Genomic DNA, 20,234 nt, shown 5'->3' on the forward strand with positions numbered 1-20,234 from the left:
ATACTGAAATCCATAAAACAATGTTTCTGCACTCTACTATAAATTTGATACACACGTCTTATTACAACATTTACTATAACAGCCAGACATATATAGTGGTATTTCTTACTTAAACTGGCATATTATAACCTAGTATTTAATCACACAAAATGTTATGCTTACTCAGAGGGTGGGTAAATATTTATAAAAATAGCTAGATTATTAACATTGTGTTTACACTTAATCATAAATTAAGTCTCCTATAATGTATATACACAAATCATTGCAGAAATTATTAATAAGTTTAGTCTGGCATTAAATTAAATACAATTACAACTACCTTGCTGTGTTATTAAACTATGTTTAGATTAAGCCTACAAATAGGGTTGAATAATGAACCAGTTTAGAGAAACTGCAACAAAAAGCTTAAAGAATTCAAATGTGAAATATTAATTAAACTGTACTGTGTTGTTGATGTATACTATCAAAGTTGTGCGTATTTTCAGCTCCTAACTAAATATAACTTAACGCAGTTTATCTTGGTAATACAGATTAGATTAGGCATAATTATTACAAAAACCTCATTCTACAACTGTTCATAAATGAAGTCGAAGACTTTTTACTTGTTAAAATGTTTCTATTAATATGTTATAATTAAGCCTTAATTTTAACTGTAGTGTGAGGATCATTTGCAAAAAAAACAACATTTTAAAATGTTTTTATATACTTTGTAGTACTTTATTTGCACATATTCTTTACAAGTTACTTTTACATTTATTACTAGAAGATTAGTGGTTACTTCAAGTTACTTTTACATTTATTCTAGAAGAGTAGTGGTTACTTCAAGTTACTTTTACATTTGTTACTAGAAGATTAGTGGTTACTTCAAGTTACTTTTACATTTGTTACTAGAAGATTAGTGGTTACTTCAAGTTACTTTTACATTTATTCTAGAAGATTAGTGGTTACTTCAAGTTACTTTTACATTTATTACTAGAAGATTAGTGGTTACTTCAAGTTACTTTTACATTTGTTACTAGAAGATTAGTGGTTACTTCAAGTTACTTTTACATTTATTACTAGAAGATTAGTGGTTACTTCAAGTTACTTTTACATTTATTACTAGAAGTGGTTACTTCAAGTTACTTTTACATTTATTACTAGAAGTGGTTACTTCAATTTACTTTTACATTTATTACTAGAAGTGGTTACTTCAAGTTACTTTTACATTTATTAATAGAAGTGATTACTTTTTCTTTGTTGTCCTCTTCTAGCTGAATCCAGTAGATCATTCCATTTTTCCTGTCTATGTCAAAATCGTAACCATTTTCTACACCAATAACAGGTGTAAAATGCCCCACGGACTTGTCGTTTGGTGTTAGACTCCTGTCAATGATCTGAGTCTTCTTCATCACCATCAAATAAGGTGTGTTAACTGTGTGTTAATGTGTTATAAATAATAAATATGATATGGTTTATTAATGTTTAAAAATATACCATCTATCCAGTCATTAAACTGTTTGTTGTACATTAAATTATTGCACATTTTCAAGGTGTTTATAACAAAATATACAAATACAAGAAGCTGTTGACTATCAGTTTTGTAACTAATTGACCCAGAAAATATAATTATTTCATTAAAATCTATATTAGTTCTGGTTGATATTATTTTCAGAAGAAAAATACTAATTTCAAAGTTTAAGAGGAAAAACATAATCAAAGGTACTTTGAACATGAAAGATTTCTACAAAATAAAAATTATAGTTATTTGATTTAACTAGTGTGTATTTTTAGTTATATTATACTGTTAAAGATTTAGCTGTACCAAGATATCTTACTTGATGTACAGGTCCCAGCCATGACCTGATCCTCTTCATAGCCAGGAGGACAGTGACAAGAGTAGCCACTAGAGGTAGATGGGGAAAGAAGACAAAGGTGACTACAAGGAGAAAGTTTGCAGGGGTTGGTAGCTGTGAGAAGAATCAATCAAAGATTATTAACTGAATAGAAAATACAGTTTACATTTCAGTCTGGTCAATTTTTAGTTAATGAATACCTCACAAATTTTAATGTTTACTTTAATGATTGATACACAAATTATGATTTTCAATTTATGTTATCACAGCAATGTTTCTTTTTAAAATGTATGTATTAATAAATAATAGAGAAGACATTTACATGTGCTGAACTTGTAATGGATTGCTTGTGAGGATGGCTGAGTTTCTCATCATATAAGTGTGATTTTAAGTGACTTGTATTCGATATTTCTTTAGATACAGCCTATATTTCAACTTGTCCTACCACTAACAATGGCACATTGCTCGGATGGTTCAATAAGAACACTAACATTTTTCCTTCCATAAGATTTGTAAGGTTATTTCCATCAAAACTGTAATCTTAATTCAAATTTCAAATTGTGATATCCCACATTCATTACCTTGGATTTATTATAATTAAAAGCCATTTGCCATTTATTTTCCCAACTCATCAAATAATACAAATTTTTTTGTAAAGCAGTAGCATCCTAGCCAGCAGCACTGAAAATTTTAATGTCATCAGCAAATTTATATTATCTGTTGAACATTCCTTCATCTATGTCATTGATGTAAACACAGAGTCCTAAGGTACTCTACTTATAACATTAATCTAGTTTGACTAAACTCCATTTCCTATATTTTGATTTGGTTTTCAATGCAGGTTCTTTTAGCATGGTTATACATAAGAATTTGATGATGGAATGTGGGTAGTTATACTGCAAGTGCAGATGTCCATTGCAGTGAGATAGTTTATTACAGACAAATGTAGGAAGATTGTAGGTAATCATGTCAATTGGGGAAAATATTTAGTAAAGGTAAAAATCAATTTCCATCTGTTTTTATAGTAAACTGTACATTCCAGCAGGTTTCATGAGGATGAACTGTACATATACAGACTAAATATTTTAAGTAGGTATCAATCACTAAGAACTGGGGAAAATAGAAATCCACAGAAACATCAAATATCTGTTTGTCAAGACATCTAAATTTTAAAAACAGGTATTTTTTATTCATTTGAGACAAGTGTCACAATGAAATCAACATTTATGACCGTATGAAGTTTCAAAGAAGTGTTGTTGTTGTTGTTTTTTTTGTAATAATGCTAAGGCTAGATCATCAAATTGTCTGATATAAGAAATTATTCTGTAAAAAGTCTCAGAGTATTTTTTATAAATTTTCCACAAATTTTGTCGAGAGAAACCAGGTTGTTTGGTTGATGATGTGTTAATTTATTACAATGTGTATTTATCACAATTACGTATTAGCTGTGGAAAGCCTTTTCAACGTTTCTGCAAACTTAGTTTTTAAGTTAAAAAAAAGTAAATGTTATTTAAATATTTAAATCTTTTCAAAAAAAGAGAAATAATATACATATTTTAGATATTAGTTTTAACCATTGTTTCTTAGAAATTGTGATTTTTTTCACAACCCAAAGGACTCAACAGACAATTTTAAACTTATGTTAATGTGTTATTCTTCAATATTATGCACAGTACACCTAACATACTTTAGAATAGCTTGAACAAAAAAAGAAACAAAAATAATAAGAGATCATACTTACAAGGTGGTTGTAATACTGGATGACTGACATGAATACCCAGGGGTTGACTCACCAGGTGAGAAACCACTGTTTGATTATCACCATGAAACTTGTTACATGAAAGCACCCGGTGCAATTGTCGATCAGTCCAATAAAGTGTATCCTCAAACACAGTAAGAGAATGTGGATGAAGTAAATACTGAAAAAACAACATTAGAATATTTATATGTAGTACTCTACACAACTGGAGACAAACAAGCACTCTTAAACATATCGCTGTAGTTTAAAATTTTAAAAACAACACACAAGAAAACACATGCTAAATATTATCAGAAAAAAATCATTATTGTACCAAAAACATCAACAGAATAATAAGTTTCTTGTTTTTGTCTTTTCATTCTTGGAATAACTTACATTTTTTTGTTTATAAACTTAAGAAAGTTTGTAAAGCATTACAACACAGATCTTTATTGACGTAATATTTTATAATTTGTCAGAATACACAGTTCTTTTGAGGAGTAAGGAAAATCACAATTCTTTCCTTTAAAATTTTGTGTAAGTGTTTGTGTACACAAACTGTAAAACTGTAGTAAATCATACCAAGTATCTCCTGATTAATGGCTTTACACATTATACACTGCAACCTGATGTACAAAAATATGTTTGAGTGAGTCATAAAGATTAAATTCCTGTAAAAACATGTACCTATACATTAAATAATTTAGTTTTCCATGTGCTTAAGTTTCATATCTAATGCATCAAATACATTTAGTCACCTTTGAATTTCATACAATATTGTGGTAATAAAATTACTGACAAATTAAAATTGCTACAATTGTACTAGAGGATTTTAACAGAAATACTTAACAAATTACACACACGTACTAATAACCTAGGATATTATCTTCGTGACACAGATGTGACACAAAATGTACTTACATGATTATTAGCAATGACCTGTTGTCTTCCTGAGCCATCATAATTACAGAAATCAATATAATCCAATTTACTGTCAGCAAAATACACCCGTTTACTAGGAATGTCTAGGGTCAAACCATTGGGCCAAAATATTTTAGTGTCAATGATAACTTGCCTCATTGACCCATCTAATCCAACCCTTTCAATCCGAGGGTTATCTCCCCAGTCTGACCAAAATAGAAGCCTAGCCCTAATCAAGAAAACATAAAAGAACAAATCTTTACACATTTCTATACTTTAAAGATCATTGGAAAGCTAACTTTATGAAGTATTTACCTAAATTTTACTCTTTGTGTACTGGATTTTACACATGTGACTAACACTAAAATAAGCTGCAAAAAGCTTATCAAAAAACTTAAAAATGTAGTCACTGACTGTAAAATAATTTATATGTACCTCTTCTTCTTCTATTTACTTTTACTTGTAATTTTTACAGCATCTCCTTCAAAGTATCTTTTAAAATCTAAAAATATTTTAGTATATGCAAAATATCCTATCAAATTTAAGTTAAGAATTATGTATGTAAGAGAAAATTACTCTTGTCTTGAATCTATACACAGCCCCCGAGGTTGAGTAATGTTTTCAGTCAGCAACACTAAACGATGTTTTCCAGACAATGTTGAAACTTCCAGTGTTTTCAATCTTGAATCCACCCAATACAGATTACGTCCCACCCAGTCTACAGCAAGACCTTCAACCAGATCTAGACCACTACTGATGACCTTATCACATATAAGAAACAAATCTAAGCTTTTATATAGTTTAAATTTTGAAAACACAAAATCTCAAAGCTTCTTCTGTATAAACACCAATGGGAACAATGCATAAGAAGTAATTCTGTGACAAACATTTGTCTTCCCTCAAGCTAAGGACCTCAAATAATAAAGACTACAAGTTACATACACCCAATATTATGGAATAAACTATTATAGGTTGAACTGGATTTAGTTTCTAAATGTAAATATAAAGAAAGTTAATATTTTTCAATAAATTAACAGATGGAATAGACACATTTGCTGTACCAACTTTAAAGAAAAAATCAAGTATGTGATAAGCCCAGATAAACCTGATTTATGGTTAAATTACAATTGTTTTCAATGTTTCACAATGCATTATATTTTGTCATCACATTATAATTGCTAAGCTGTTTGTTAAAAGTCAAACATTCAAAAAGAGCTAAGCTCTATCACTTTTTCATGATGATTAAGTTTTATAAAGTTGAGAAGATACAAATAAGAAAATCATTATATAATAATCCACCAGAAAGCTATCTGGAATTATATTAACCAAGTTCCTGAACATATTTATCATTTTATTATGAAGAGAAAACCTTTTAAGGTCAACAGACTATTTTAGTTTGAGGTTTCAACAATAATTGTGCCATTAAATGTTTCTATGACAACCATTAAAAATGACATAAATATGTGTTTCATAATACTAATTGGAATAAATTAAACTAGTTTTGGTTGATTCATATAACATTTATGAAAAGTTTTGTTTAACATTTTGAATTATACTTCAGTACATTTAGTCTGATTCTTTCATATATATGTCAGGGTGCTGTTTTTCAGCCAATCTTTTACATAGTTCACCTCTCAACACCTTGATGAAATCAACTGATTAAATAAATGTCACTTAAATAACCCACTCTCATAGCATTCCAACTTCTGAATGTTTGTATGTTCAAATGAACCAAAGTTTGTTTTTGTTGGGTTTTTTTTCCCCATTATGACCTTAATCCCAACTAGTTTGAAGATGGCCAATATTTTTGTAAGCAAATAATTTCGACACTTGGGTGGTTGTCCCAGTTGGAAACCATGCAAGATGAGTATGTTCAATGTTAATGTTTCAAACTTATAACCCTCAGACTAAGAGGTGAGTGCTTGACCCACTAGGCCCAGTGAAACAGTGACTGATATTAAAAATAAAAAAATTATTAAGCAACTTCCTAACGTTTTATTTAATTTGTATAGTATTATCATTGTGTAATTAGCCTTTTTAAATTCATATTGTTATGTTTAATTATACATCAAATTGGGCAAAATATGTTTATAACTTTTTCACTAAAGCTTTCAAGCATCAGGAACCACGGAATACATCAGTTATGTCAAACACCTGATCCATAATTATTTGATTGTGAAGAGACAACTTCTTTTAGAGGTCAACAGACTACTAGTTGTTTAATTAGAAATTTCAACTTATTTAGTCCAATTGGTGTAACAAAAATAAAATCACATCTATATAATCTATTGTATGAAGTAAAAATGTTAATTTCCATAAGACATGCTAAGTACAATGCAGTCAATGTAAATAAGTTGTATAAACATACTGCTTGCACTTTATAAAAATGGAAAACCGTGATGCATCTAAAAATTTTATATAGCTACAAATCTACTTGGTAATCACAGCACTGTCAACTAACTACTTCTGGATCTTCTCCCTTCTTCATGGTGTAGATTTTCTTTAGTGTCATATCTGACCAATACATGGTGCCAGATACCATATCTGAAGCTGTTGACACAACATTTTCAACTTGAACAGGTACCCTCTCAAGGCTTGTAGTGTTGAGGTTTGCCACCAGGATGGAACGTCGATTTGAAATAACCAGAAATGCATCAGTCCAGTCTTAAGAGTAAAATAAAAGACTTAATTTAATATGTTACATGTTAAACACTATTTAAAAAATATGCAAAATTATCCTTTATACAACCTTTTGGACTTCATTAACGAAAACAACGTTAAAACATTAGGACTTAAATTATTTCTAAAAGTACCCCAATAATTCCTTCATTCTCCATTACTCCAAATAGTTCACTGAGCAGCTTTGTGATGAAAACCAAACAAACCAAACCTATTAAATACACGTACATAATTTAAAGTGTTAAAAGACAAATACTTCACTATATTTCTAAAATATTTAGAGGACAAACAGATTTGGATCATTAGAAAACGTTTAATTAAACAAAAATATACACAAAAGAAACAGTTTTACAAAAAAATCAGAATACATCAACTGAAGATACCAACAAATCACTAACAGTTGCATTTTGCATCAGATAGAACACAGTTCTAAACAATAAGTTAATACTTACTAATTGCTTTACAGGTGTGCTGATTGTTAGTAAGTTTGTAGCCATCCTGACATTTACACTTGAAGGAACCTTTTGTGTTGATACAGTCTTGACTGCAGTAGCCTGGATGGGCACATTCATCACGGTCTATAATTAAACATGTAAAAATCATTACAATTAACAAGCTTTATGCAAAGCAAGCACCAAAGCTCAAATAAATTGAGCCTTATGTTACTGCTTTACTAAAACTACTACAGTTTAACACCAAAAGTGTACTGCACTAGCAGCACCTTCTTACAGTATCCTGTACTGACTGATGGTGATAATAATAATATCCTGCAGCCTCTTGTACTAACCTACTGTTAAAACTGATTTCCTGCTGTCCTCTCAATGTAAAACAATAATATTAATTCCTGTTGTTAAATACACTTGTACGAATCCCTTGCACTACTCTATAAGTCACCTACATTAATAAAAACCTACTGCAATCTCTGTGTTTACCACTACTGCAATTAGTTTCCCGTAATTAACAACATTAGTAGTATTTTCCTACACTATCTTCCAAATATCTACATTATCCAGCATCTTTCATCACTAGTAGTAATTTTTATGTACTCTCCAGTACTTACTGACATATTTAGTGCTGCTTGTGCTTTCACAAATAGTGATGTTTGCATTTTAAAATCAATAAATGTGATAAATTATCACACTTAATGAAAAAGTGTTTTATTTCTGATCCATTTTTGTTTGTTCTACTAGGAACAACATCTCATCTCAACAGGCTTTTAGTTCATGAATGAACTTATCAACTTCGTTGAGCCTAAAACCATCAAAGTGTATTTAAAACAAAATGTTCTTCAGCTTGGCTGAACCTGAAGCTATCAAATTCTACCCCACTGACAAAACTCATCAACTTGAAGCAGTCAAAGTTGAAAAAAAAAAAACCATCAGCTTTGTTGAACCAGAATACATCAAAAGCTATTTGATCAGAAATAGAACTTATCAGCATGGCTAAATCTGATGTCAGACTTTTATTTAAACTTTTTTTTGTGGATAAAATAAAAATATAGAGTAAAACTCTTAACCAGATAAAGGAATAAAGTTCCTTCCACAAAACCAATAAATTTGAGTAAGTACAACAGACAACAAAAAGAGCTGTTTCATGATAATGAGAAACCCACTTGAAGTAAAAATGCATCCTAAAGATGGCTGATGTGGGTATAACAACTTTAATTGAAACAAAGTAAAGAATAATGTTCACCTAAAGATAACCTAAGAAGGTCAAACGTTGTTCTGTACTTCATTTTAATTAAAGTTTTAATGCCCATACCAGCCATCTTTAGAATAAAGAGATGTTTCTTTTCTAATTACAAACTAAAATATTCTTTATATACACATTTCCTGCTTTGTCAGTTTAGGCGAATTACAACCTAGTAGTGTTTATACTTACCAACACAAGTAGTAGTATCGTTTAGAACTTCACCTGGTTGACAGAGGCATAGAGGTCCTAGTGGTGTCTGTTTACAGGCATAACTACAACCAATTTTTTGTACTTCACATTGGTCAAGACCTACAAATAAAAATAACACAATATAAAACTTTACAATGTAATATTCAAACAAATCATTTTGATACAAATAACATACTTTAATGCCATTATCTTCTGCAGATGTAACTACTATTAGTCAAAAAATAGCAACAGGAAGTTCAAATAAATTTCTGAATATGCTATGGCCTTTGAAAAAAAATTGCACTGTGAATATTTATAAAGTTGTTTTAGGTTAAATCTACACAAATAGTTATCTGCTTTGTGCTTGTCTTGAATAATAAAATCCTGGATGTTCCTTTTAAAAGCCTTAAAAAGTTTACTGTTAAGTACCTATCCAATTGTTGTAATAATGAAATATAAAATTCCTTTTATTTACTGCATGAAAACATTTTTTCTTCCATATGATATCCCAAGATATCTCGACTTAAATAAGTTATATAAATATCAAAACAGAGACAAAAATATTTACGTAAAATAGTTTTTTTACTTTTATTTAGCAAACATTAAATCTACTAGTTCTATCACACTTTTAGTAAATATTATCGTATTTCTTAATACGATAAAAACACCTTTAGAATACAAAGAATTTTACTTACTACAGGTTGGACCTTCATCAGCACCATTAGGACAGTCGAGCGAGCCATCACACACCTGAGAAATGTTTATACACATTTCAACAGCAGTTGGGCACTTCCACTGACCATGGAGGCAAACACTCGGTGGAGGACCTACAAGAATTACCAAGAAATACCTTACTAGTTTAGTTCTGTTTAAAAAAAGTCACCATACTGAACAATGAAAACAAAACTTGTAGTATGCCTGTAATATGAATACCAAAATAATACACTGTTATACTGGTGGTTACATCAACCATCAAAGTGTGACAAACTGCTTTATGAGATGTGTCCATGAAACTATCTGAACTGCAGCTATTTGGGTAAAGGATTAAGGATTGTAGCACATTTTTTAAATATTAATTCAAACTCATATCTTCAAAAATAGTACCCAACTGCATAAATTATTTTACATTGTAAATTATATTCTTAACACAATTTCAATATCCACCTCCTAGACATGGCACAATGTATTTTTAACCAAAGAAACTTAGTCTTTCAAAATCAGAATGGCCAATGCTTAACAGAACAACTACAAACTACAAAAACCTGTTAATTTAATTACAATGGATTTATTTGGCAAACAATAAGAAATTATGAAATGGTTATTCCAAAAGTTCTCTCTTTACATTATTCTAAAGATAATTTCTCACATTTTTCAGTGTTTTTGCTCCACATTTAGGATAATTTTTTTAAAACAATTCTGATTTAATTCAAACCATTGTAACTATCCACAAGTACCTATAACATTCATCACTTATATAATTCACCAAGAAAATTACGAATTTCTTTCAAAACTCACTAGTGGACATTAGAATAAACTACAATATTGTGGTAGGAAAATAATTTTGTAATTGGACGTATTTATAAAACAGCTTCATGATGAAATTAATTTGCATCATAAAATTGTTAAATATAAATTCTAGTTTAATAATCCTGACAGAACAATGAAGCTGATTGATAATAATAATTATAGGTCATTATTCATTTAGAGTAATAACAGAAATTGGATTTTTTTACACAAAAGTGGGATATTACAGTAGTATAAGAACAAACTCTCATAAGATTAAAACTTGTTCTTACAGAATATTAAAACAAAGGCTTCTGATAGATGATTAGCAAAATAAAAACATTTTATATTAATTAATTAAAAGAGTAACATGTTTGCATATGTATGTGCACACATGATAATTTTTTTTTAATTTCATTAAACTATGCAAAAATGATATTAGAAGTAGTAAAATAAACATGACATCACCATATGTATAAGTGAGAGGTGAACATATATATTAATATGCACTGCAAAACGAAAAATATCTTAAAGATCCCCCAGAGGGACAGAGGTTTTTGGATTTATAATGCTAAAATCAATTTCCCTTAGTGAAAACAGCAGATAGCCTGACGTGAATTTGCTATAAGAAACACATACGTACATCTCAAAGCACCATCTTAGACAGCAATGTTTATGTGTTGAAGTTTCGTGTGTAAATTTTTCCATTTATCCATAGATACTTGGAGTACTGGTGTCATCACTCTGTCGAGTTTTCACACTTGCTACCCAAGTTTTGGAAGTGGTGTTAGACCTAGTATCTCTTATTAAATAAGTCAATTAGTTTATGATTTTTGATCAGATCATTTGGCTCAAAGTGTCTTTCATATCAGAGGTGTTTGATGAGTGTCAAATGCTGTCTAATTCATTTATTTAAACATCATAGCTATCAGACTGGTTCAGAACTTTATATACCAAACTTCTCACATGAATAATTTAGAAAGGTCATTTAACTGTAGGGCAACAGAAGTGATCCATATTGGTTTTACATTTTATACACTTTGTGCATTCAAATAAAGAATACCACGACAAAAATTGTTCTTAATGTGAAGCACAAATTCACCTCAGTCTCCAAAAAAAAAAATATTAAAGGATTTAGACTTATTGATCAAAGTATATCAATGCAAAATATTAAAAATGGCTTCTTAAAACTCTGCATTAACACTTACCACAAGCATGCTGCTGGTAGTCCTCATCAGAACCATCACCACAGTCATCAGTCCCATCACAAATCCATGACTTAAAAATGCACCGTGTATTGTTGCATCTGAAGTGATTGATTGGACAGTCAACTTCTCCTGGAAATGTTAGTAGACATTTTATTAAATAACTGTGACCTTATGTACAGGCAGGAATTGAGACCAAAATGTACAAGGGGAAGACAAAAAAACAAGACTGACTTAATAATTCTGAATGTCATGCGTATATTATACCTCACAGAAAATGAACTAAGGGAAGCATTTGCTCCCCATAATCTCACTTATGACTTTATTTATAGACATTTAGGGTTCATACAAAAATTCCTGTATGCACAACAGAAGTAAATGTAACTTCTCAGCCAATGATAACTTAGAATATCAGAATCTGAAAGTCCCTTTAACAACATACATATGAATATGCTATGTCACAACTGACGTTATTTAATGTTCACTGTAAAAGTTATTGGATATAATTACTGTGTAGAAAGTTATCAAGTGTAAAGATAACAGCACTTTCTACTTTGACAAAATCATTCATAATTTGAGAGTGTTTAAACACTCTCATGGTTAATGACCAAAAGAGTTAAATGAACTACAAAATCATTGCAAAGAAACATCTTAGAGCAGGAGTTAAAACTGATCTTCTTAGATTTATCATCACTTGCATGTTTAATAGACACATTCAAAGAATTCTCACCTCTCATCAAAAAGTTCTTAATTAAGCCTGTTGAAGCATCAAAATGTTATGTTGGTGGCACCTATGTTGTTTGTAACCAAACTTTAGAAATAGCACTATTATACTAAACAATTAAGTACAGAAATAAATTTCAGTTTCTCATCGTCTGAATTTAAAGTTAAATATTAAAATTGATTGAAATCAGAACCATATCTACATAAAAACGTATGCACACACAACTTTCTCAACTTTAAGTCAAATCATCTAGCCATCATGTAAGGAAAAGTTTATTAATTTTGCAAAAGAACATGAAAGGTTTGCAATACTTCACTCATATCGGCTAAACTAAAACATATCAAAAAATTTTGGCTATTAAGTATTCAGATCAACTCATCCTAGAAGCCCGCAGAATCATAAAAAGTTGTGAAATAACTTGAATCACAACGAAGGGAAAAACATTTTCACTCCTTTTTTTTTTAAATAAATTACAGCATTCTAAGTACTTGCAAGATGTTCAAAATTCAAATTGCTTTCGAATCTGGAAGGACTCTAATGAAACGTCTTAAACTAATGCAAAACTACCTTATAACCATATGATAACAAAATATATTGTTTAGAAAACCTTGAGGTAACAAAGAACCATGTGATAACAAAATATATTGTTTGTAAAACCTTGAGATAACAAAAAAAAAAAACAAGCAAAGTCCAAATTGCATCTCAAGGAACATACACCATGTAACCATTTAATATCTAAGCTATTGCCTACCATTAGACATCAGCTATATAATGAAAGCATTGGCAGAAAAACAGATCTACTATCAAACATGAAAGTAATAAGTAAATTAAGGAGAATTACAGAGAAAATACCTGAAAAATGAATTTTTCTTGAAAATGAAAATTCAGGTATCTATCCTTCATCAAGTCAAAATCACTAAACAGGGTTACTTATGTTTTCCTGAATTATTAACATAACCAACAAGTCTCATAACTACATTCTGAAATAGTTATCCAGCATCCACATTATAAATAATCCCCCAAATCTCATTAAAAGTACATTACAATAGATCTAAATATTATGTGATTGCTAGTTCACCATGCAAATTGTCCATTAAAATAAATTTAAGTATCACAATATGAGCAAACTACCTCTTAAGTGAATTTTCATTAACCAGAAAAGAAATAAAATATTGAACTTACTCGTCCATTTTTATACATGTAAATTAATGTGGCATGTCTCTAACTGAATAACCTTAAAAATGATATGTCCTCAGTGAGCATACAAAAAAAGTGGAGCTTACCACAACTGACAGGTTCATCACTTCCATCTTCACAGTCTTTAGTACCATCACAGAACCACGTTTTGGGGATGCAAATTTTTGAGGTCTTGCATTGGAATAACTTTTCTTGATCACACTCACTTGGTGAGACAGATGCTTATTAGATTTTAAAAAAAATATTTTCAAATTATTCAACACTAGGCATACATGTTCAACAGTAAGACTGCTAATAGTCAACATTTCTCTTCTCTCTTATTGAGTTATTGAAAAACTTTCTTTGATATGTTTTCAAATGCTACTGGATATAAGCTTCTATAAAAATGTAAGATTGTATGTATTAAACAAAATACACATTTTAGCTATTGATTTCACTTACACGTATAATGCACAAAATATTTTAAAGGAAACTGTAAACCACTCCAATGAGCTTGTGATCACTTACATACCGAAATTTGCAAGCACAAAAAATTCAGTTGATTCTTATGAGACATTTGTTTTACATTAAAACATTATCACAAGTTCTCCTTAATGTTATCAGTTGTTCTTCATGCAAGGACATAGCAAGGTAAACCTGAAAGCTCATAACTATCTGACACAAAACGTTTTGTTGGTTAAAACATGATTAGAAATTAGCACAAGCTACAAGAATTTCATGATTCTGGAGAACTCTACTCAAAACAAGGACAACATTTAAGTTCACAACAAAAGCATATGAGAATTTGAGACTGAATTTCTAGTTGAAACCTTTAATAAAAAGCTGAACAGTGATTTTTTAAATATAAGATATTCATTGAACGATCTTTCAGGAAAATGCCTGTACTTATAACCAAAGGGCTACAAACAGTTGAGTATATTACATAACAAAATATTTGAATATTCAAGCCAGCAAGTGATGTGTGAATACCATGGCTGATAAAAAAAACCAAAAAACATGGTCATTCCACATGCACCAGAAGCATATTTTGACACTGTTGGAATTTTGTGTATAGTTGGATACCAGTAAATGTTTTTAACACAGAATGTTCATAAACTGAAATCCTGAGGATGTGATTAGATTAAGGCTTCAGAATTTCCAAGCTGGAAATGTCCCTTGGACATTTCACCATGGAAAACAAAATAGCACAGATCAATACCAGGAACCAGAACTATCCAGAAAGTGACCTGCAACAAGCTGTACCTCATCCATGGTGAGCAAAATTTAGCATCTTATAACAGGTTTAAATCCAGGAACACAAAGACCAGTAAAAAAAAAAAGTTCTGTGTTCCAGACAACACTACACAACATAATAAAGAAGAATCACCATCTAGAAAAGCTACACAAAGTCACAAGAACACATTGCTACTACTATGTTAGGGTTCAACCATTAAATAACATCCAAGCATTTAGACTATGAAACGAGTCTTCATGTTGTTCCATTAAAAAACATACAAATAATGTATTTTTGTGTGATGTGACTGTTGAGAAAAACATTGGAGAACAGTTGTTTCAACACACTAGATGGATTGAGGAAAGCCTGCAAGAAGAAAAATGCTCTTTGAATGTGACAACAGCCATATGACAAAGCCTTTGTTTTTGAAACTATTCTGCATAATTACTGTAAAGACACACATTTGTCAGAGAGAGCATAACTTGGTGTGACAACATGGTCTGCAATGATGACTTGAGGCTCCAACTTAGTTTTGAAATACAATACTCAACCTCTGTATGTACTGCATATCAAAGTTTATGCTTTCTTTGTGTTGCTCTATTAAATAGCTTTTACATAAGTGGCATATGACACCATAATAACAATTCTTCAAAAATAATATCAACAGATTTTTTTGGCAGGTTGTATTTAACATTTTAGAAATGTACAAATTTGGGAAAAGTTGTAGAATAAAATGAATAATGACAAGTTAAAAGGAAAGGTAAATTAATTTAACAAAAAAGAAACAATGAAATCAAATAGAAAAATTACAAGTACTTAACTATCAAACAGAACCAGTTTATGCCTCCTGGAAATAAACATGAACTTTGTCTTTAAAAAATTTGACATTCAAATAAAATTGATTAAAACATGTGCAAAAAATATTTTTTTCGTTGGTTATCTTTGTAGATTTTATCAATCAACTCAGGTGAGTATTTGTCATTTTTATGAATCAGAAACCAACTTCCGAAATAAGTGATCTAATACTAAATTCTACTTACGACATCCTTGTTCATCAGAACCATCTTGGCAGTCAGGAACACCGTCACAATGATAGCTTTCGTGAATACATTGTTTCTGGTCAGAACACTGAAACTGGCTTGAAGTACATGTAACAGGTTGGCAACTCTGCTCGTCTGCTTGGTCAAAACAGTCGTTGTCACCATCACAGACCCAGCTTTGTGGAATACAGTGTCCTGATCCAGGACATGTGTACTGGTAGTAGGCACAGGTTTTCTCCACTGTGAGGATTACCAAAACACAATTTAATTTCTATAACCTTCAAGTGATAAACAAATGTTTTTAACCATTGCTTTCATTTGATGAAAAGGTACAGTTCTTTTATGCAATTAAATTACCAGGTAAAGACTGCAATATTACGAAATAACTGAGACATCGGTCTGTTTACGTTGGAGGTTATAAGTCAAGATTAGTTATTTTAATACACATAAGAGAAACTAAGTGAATTTAAAAAAATATTGAATCTGTAATTCTGTTTTACTGGTTTACTAACCACAAAACTCTCCTTCATCTGAGCCATCACCACAGTCATTCTCGGAGTCACACTTCCAAGATTGAGGAATACATCGACCATTGTCGCAAGAAAACTCTGTAGTTTCACACGTGATATTTACTACAGGAGAAAAGTGGTTAAAATGTTTGTTTTATGAAAAACATAGTATCTCAAAAGAAAAACAGTTGAACAAAAACAGGTTGTTCATTGATATAGACTTTTATACAGTCATTTCTAAAACCTTTTTCATAAAACTTGTTTATAAAATATATATACATATAAATACTACTGATTATGAATCTTCTCTCATATGATTAGATATCACTGAAAAAAGTAAAAAGTTTATTACATTTACACAAAAGAATCCAAAATGATTAACAAATTTTTTTCAAAGGTACAGAAGCATTTTCAAAAAATTCAATAATTTTACTGAAAAATCTTATACATAAACATTCACTTATACAGTCACGCCACTGTGTTGTCCTCACGTCTTGTGGTGAAACAATTTCATTCATCTCTTCAGTTTTGTGTAATTTATGCTCATGAAAGGGCATCTAACAAGTATTTAAAGATGACTGAACAACAGTTGTTCATACTGGCTTTCCTTCTCTACTTTTATTTCCAGCTGACCATTACATGAAATCATACTGAACCTTCAATTTTCCTTCTAATTTTGGTAAGAATTAAAATTCTTACTTCTATAAAGTACACTTCTTATAACATATTGGAGATTAATAACAATATATTCAACTACAATTTCACTAAAAATAACGTTTTGCCCCTGCTGAAACAAAACAACTAAATCCACGTGTTTGATGCAAATAAATGTACACGTGTATGCATACATTGCTGAACTAAAGTAAACTATTACAAACAACAGGACAAGATTCCCATGTGTAATGTTAAAACAAACGTTATTCACTTAGTTCAACATATCTCTACTTGTAATGAGATGAAACTAGTCTGCCCTGTACAGGTTGCTTTCCTCCTTGCATCACAAAATATCTTTTAAAATATTTGAGTCAAACTAGAAAAAGATTTGACATTTAATTTTTCTACTTAAAACACTGACCAACCAGTTTATCAGATTCGATATTTATTTCTGTTTCTTTTATGGTAATGATGGACGTTAAAATTAATCATCTTACATTCAGAAAGACATATTATATCATATCTTACTCTTTAATTAAGGTGAATGGGTTAAAGCCTGAAATAAAACAAAACACTCACCACAACCAGTTTCATCTGAGTAATCACCACAGTCATTATCTGAATCGCACTTGAACGTTAAAGGAACACAACGACCACTATTACACCGGAACTCTTTTGAGCTACAAGTTGATTCTGTAAAACAAACAATGAACTTTATTTTCTGCTAACTCTCAAAATAATTTATTTACTACTTTGTCATTTGTATGATCATTTAACTATAATTAACATACACGTTATACCTTTATGTTACTTAGACTATATATTAGTTATAACTTACAGTGTCATTATTATATTTTTCACATAAAAGTACATAACCTTCTCATGTTTTGTGTTAGAAATGAGATACCACTTCATTACATTGTTCTTAATAAAACATGTCACTCTCTTATGCTAATGGAAATCAGTCGTCATTATATTTTTCATATTAAAACATGTCACTCTCTCATGCTAAGGGAAATCAGTTGTTATCATGTCATTACACAGTTCATATTAAAACACGTCACTCTCTCATGCTAAGGGATATCAGCCATCATTATACTATTCATATTAAACAGGTAATTCATGGTAAGAGAAATCAGCCATCATCATGTCATTATATTATTCATATTAAAACATGCCACTCTCTCATGCTAAGGGATATCAGCCATCTTTATACTGTTCATAGTAAACAGGTAATTCATGCTAAGGGAAATCAGCCATCATCATGTCATTATATTATTCATATTAAAACACGCCACTCTCTCATGCTAAGGGATATCAGCCATCATTATACTGTTCGTATTAAACAGGTAATTCATGCTAAGGGATATCAGCCATCATCATGTTTTTATTTTGTATTTACTTAACACATCATACTATCTTGGATGTCTTGTGCTACATGATACAGTTACACAGTCCTCAAAGGTTCCTTTCAAAAACCATTCTGCAAATTCTGTGCAATTTAATTTACTATTTACTGATGTAAACTATACTTGAATGGTATTCAGGTGGTATGCTGGTGTCCAACAGATAAGGTTAAAAGGTTATTATGTATTACATCTATTTACCACACTGGTTGGCCTCCTTATTCATGGGTTAACTTGTACTGGTTGAAGGGGGTTAGAGAGATTCTAGTTTACCACCATAATTCAGACAAAACTGTGAAAAGGTGGTATATGAGAATATAATGCTGCATGCATTACTGACTGTTCCAGTTCACATTAACAAGGTGGGGAAAAAAAATCAATAACCCATTCCAAGTTGTTGAAGTACATATTCCACCCCTTGAGATGGGGTTGTTTCTCCTCAGGGGGGTCACAGATAAGGTCAAAATGATACAATTTTATAGCCACTGATATATTTCAAGTTTTACTTGAGTAGAAGGGCCCATACAAGTTCACAACCTTTTGATATTCTGTTAATTATAATTTAAAAAAATTACATGAAATATCTCCCTAAAGATACATTCTACACTAGTTATGTTAGGGTAAAATTCATTATTATTTCAGTATTACAGTTCACCCCTTTCATCATCTCAGGGGCATCCTTGCTCCAAGCTTTAAATTAAATCTTACTGGATGAATTGGGAAAACGAGTCATCAGTTGCAAAATGCCCTAACTGTTTGTTTCATATGATACACAAAACATCATGACAACTATATGAATACAATGAAGGATAATACAAAACTCCAGTAATCAGTATATATATATATATATTATAGACACACAATCATGCAGAGCTTCAGGCTGCTTGTATGTCTAGACTCCTCTCCCAAACAAGGTAGTGGTTTTACTTTATGGATCCTATACCTGAAGTCTGAACCTGGCTTACCATCACGTGTCAACAATAGCAGGCATCAAACATCAACTATAGGTAAAGCAAACAATTTACTGATGGGTTATCCACAAAGTTACTTTGTGTGCCCAATGTGTGAAGTCTGTTGTTTAACCTAATTAGACACCTAATCCCATGAATGCATCAACAAATTCTCTGAGCAATCCACAAATCTCTGTGTTAAGTTCAGATTATTTGCACAATTTTCTAAAAGTTGCAAGTTCATTCTTGGGCACGATACAGTGGCTGCAACACTAGCTACTTTGCTGGTTTGTCTCCCTTTTGCCTCTGTTACTATTACTGATGATCATTTCAGTTGAAAAACCAAACATCCATAGTTATAGATTAGCTTTGGAACGTGACTATTCAAGTACGTGCACTCTGCTTTTTATAAACACAAAACAAAGTTTCCTGCATCAGTTCTATCAACACAGCACAAATGAAAATGTAACAGACTGAATTTAAAGTACATCCTGAAATATTGCTTGCACATTAAAGAGAATTACTAAATCCTTTTCAGTATAAATGCACAAATTCCACTATTCCAGAGCCCCATATGGTCAGCACCACATGGTTTGTTGCAGAACTAGTTCTCCTGTTGCAAAAGTAAATCTTCCTGACAATTTTCATAGTAGGTTTAACCCTAAAATACCAACACATAAATAGAGATTAGAGACAATTAATTTACCTCTCCATCTTAATATCGAGAGAAGGCACTTCAGCTAGTTACCACAAAATTTATTATGGCAAATAGTGACAAG

The 20,234-nt window shown here is 30.8% G+C and overlaps 1 protein-coding gene across 1 annotated transcript in view; it reads right to left on the bottom strand.

Annotated features, from left to right (window-relative positions):
• The window catches only part of LOC143244129 (low-density lipoprotein receptor-related protein 2-like), a 231,445-nt gene that overhangs the window by 92,333 nt on the left and 118,878 nt on the right, over nucleotides 1–20,234 (bottom strand). The window contains 14 exon segments of the mRNA XM_076488262.1: nucleotides 1,230–1,414; nucleotides 1,818–1,949; nucleotides 3,577–3,754; nucleotides 4,495–4,723; nucleotides 5,071–5,255; nucleotides 6,956–7,158; nucleotides 7,626–7,751; nucleotides 9,055–9,174; nucleotides 9,750–9,881; nucleotides 11,766–11,894; nucleotides 13,770–13,904; nucleotides 15,937–16,176; nucleotides 16,449–16,568; nucleotides 17,679–17,792. Coding sequence (XP_076344377.1) covers nucleotides 1,230–1,414; nucleotides 1,818–1,949; nucleotides 3,577–3,754; nucleotides 4,495–4,723; nucleotides 5,071–5,255; nucleotides 6,956–7,158; nucleotides 7,626–7,751; nucleotides 9,055–9,174; nucleotides 9,750–9,881; nucleotides 11,766–11,894; nucleotides 13,770–13,904; nucleotides 15,937–16,176; nucleotides 16,449–16,568; nucleotides 17,679–17,792 — 2,228 coding nt within the window.

This window comes from Tachypleus tridentatus, chromosome 1 (genome assembly GCF_004210375.1).
Source record: "Tachypleus tridentatus isolate NWPU-2018 chromosome 1, ASM421037v1, whole genome shotgun sequence".
Classification (NCBI taxonomy): domain Eukaryota; kingdom Metazoa; phylum Arthropoda; class Merostomata; order Xiphosura; family Limulidae; genus Tachypleus; species Tachypleus tridentatus.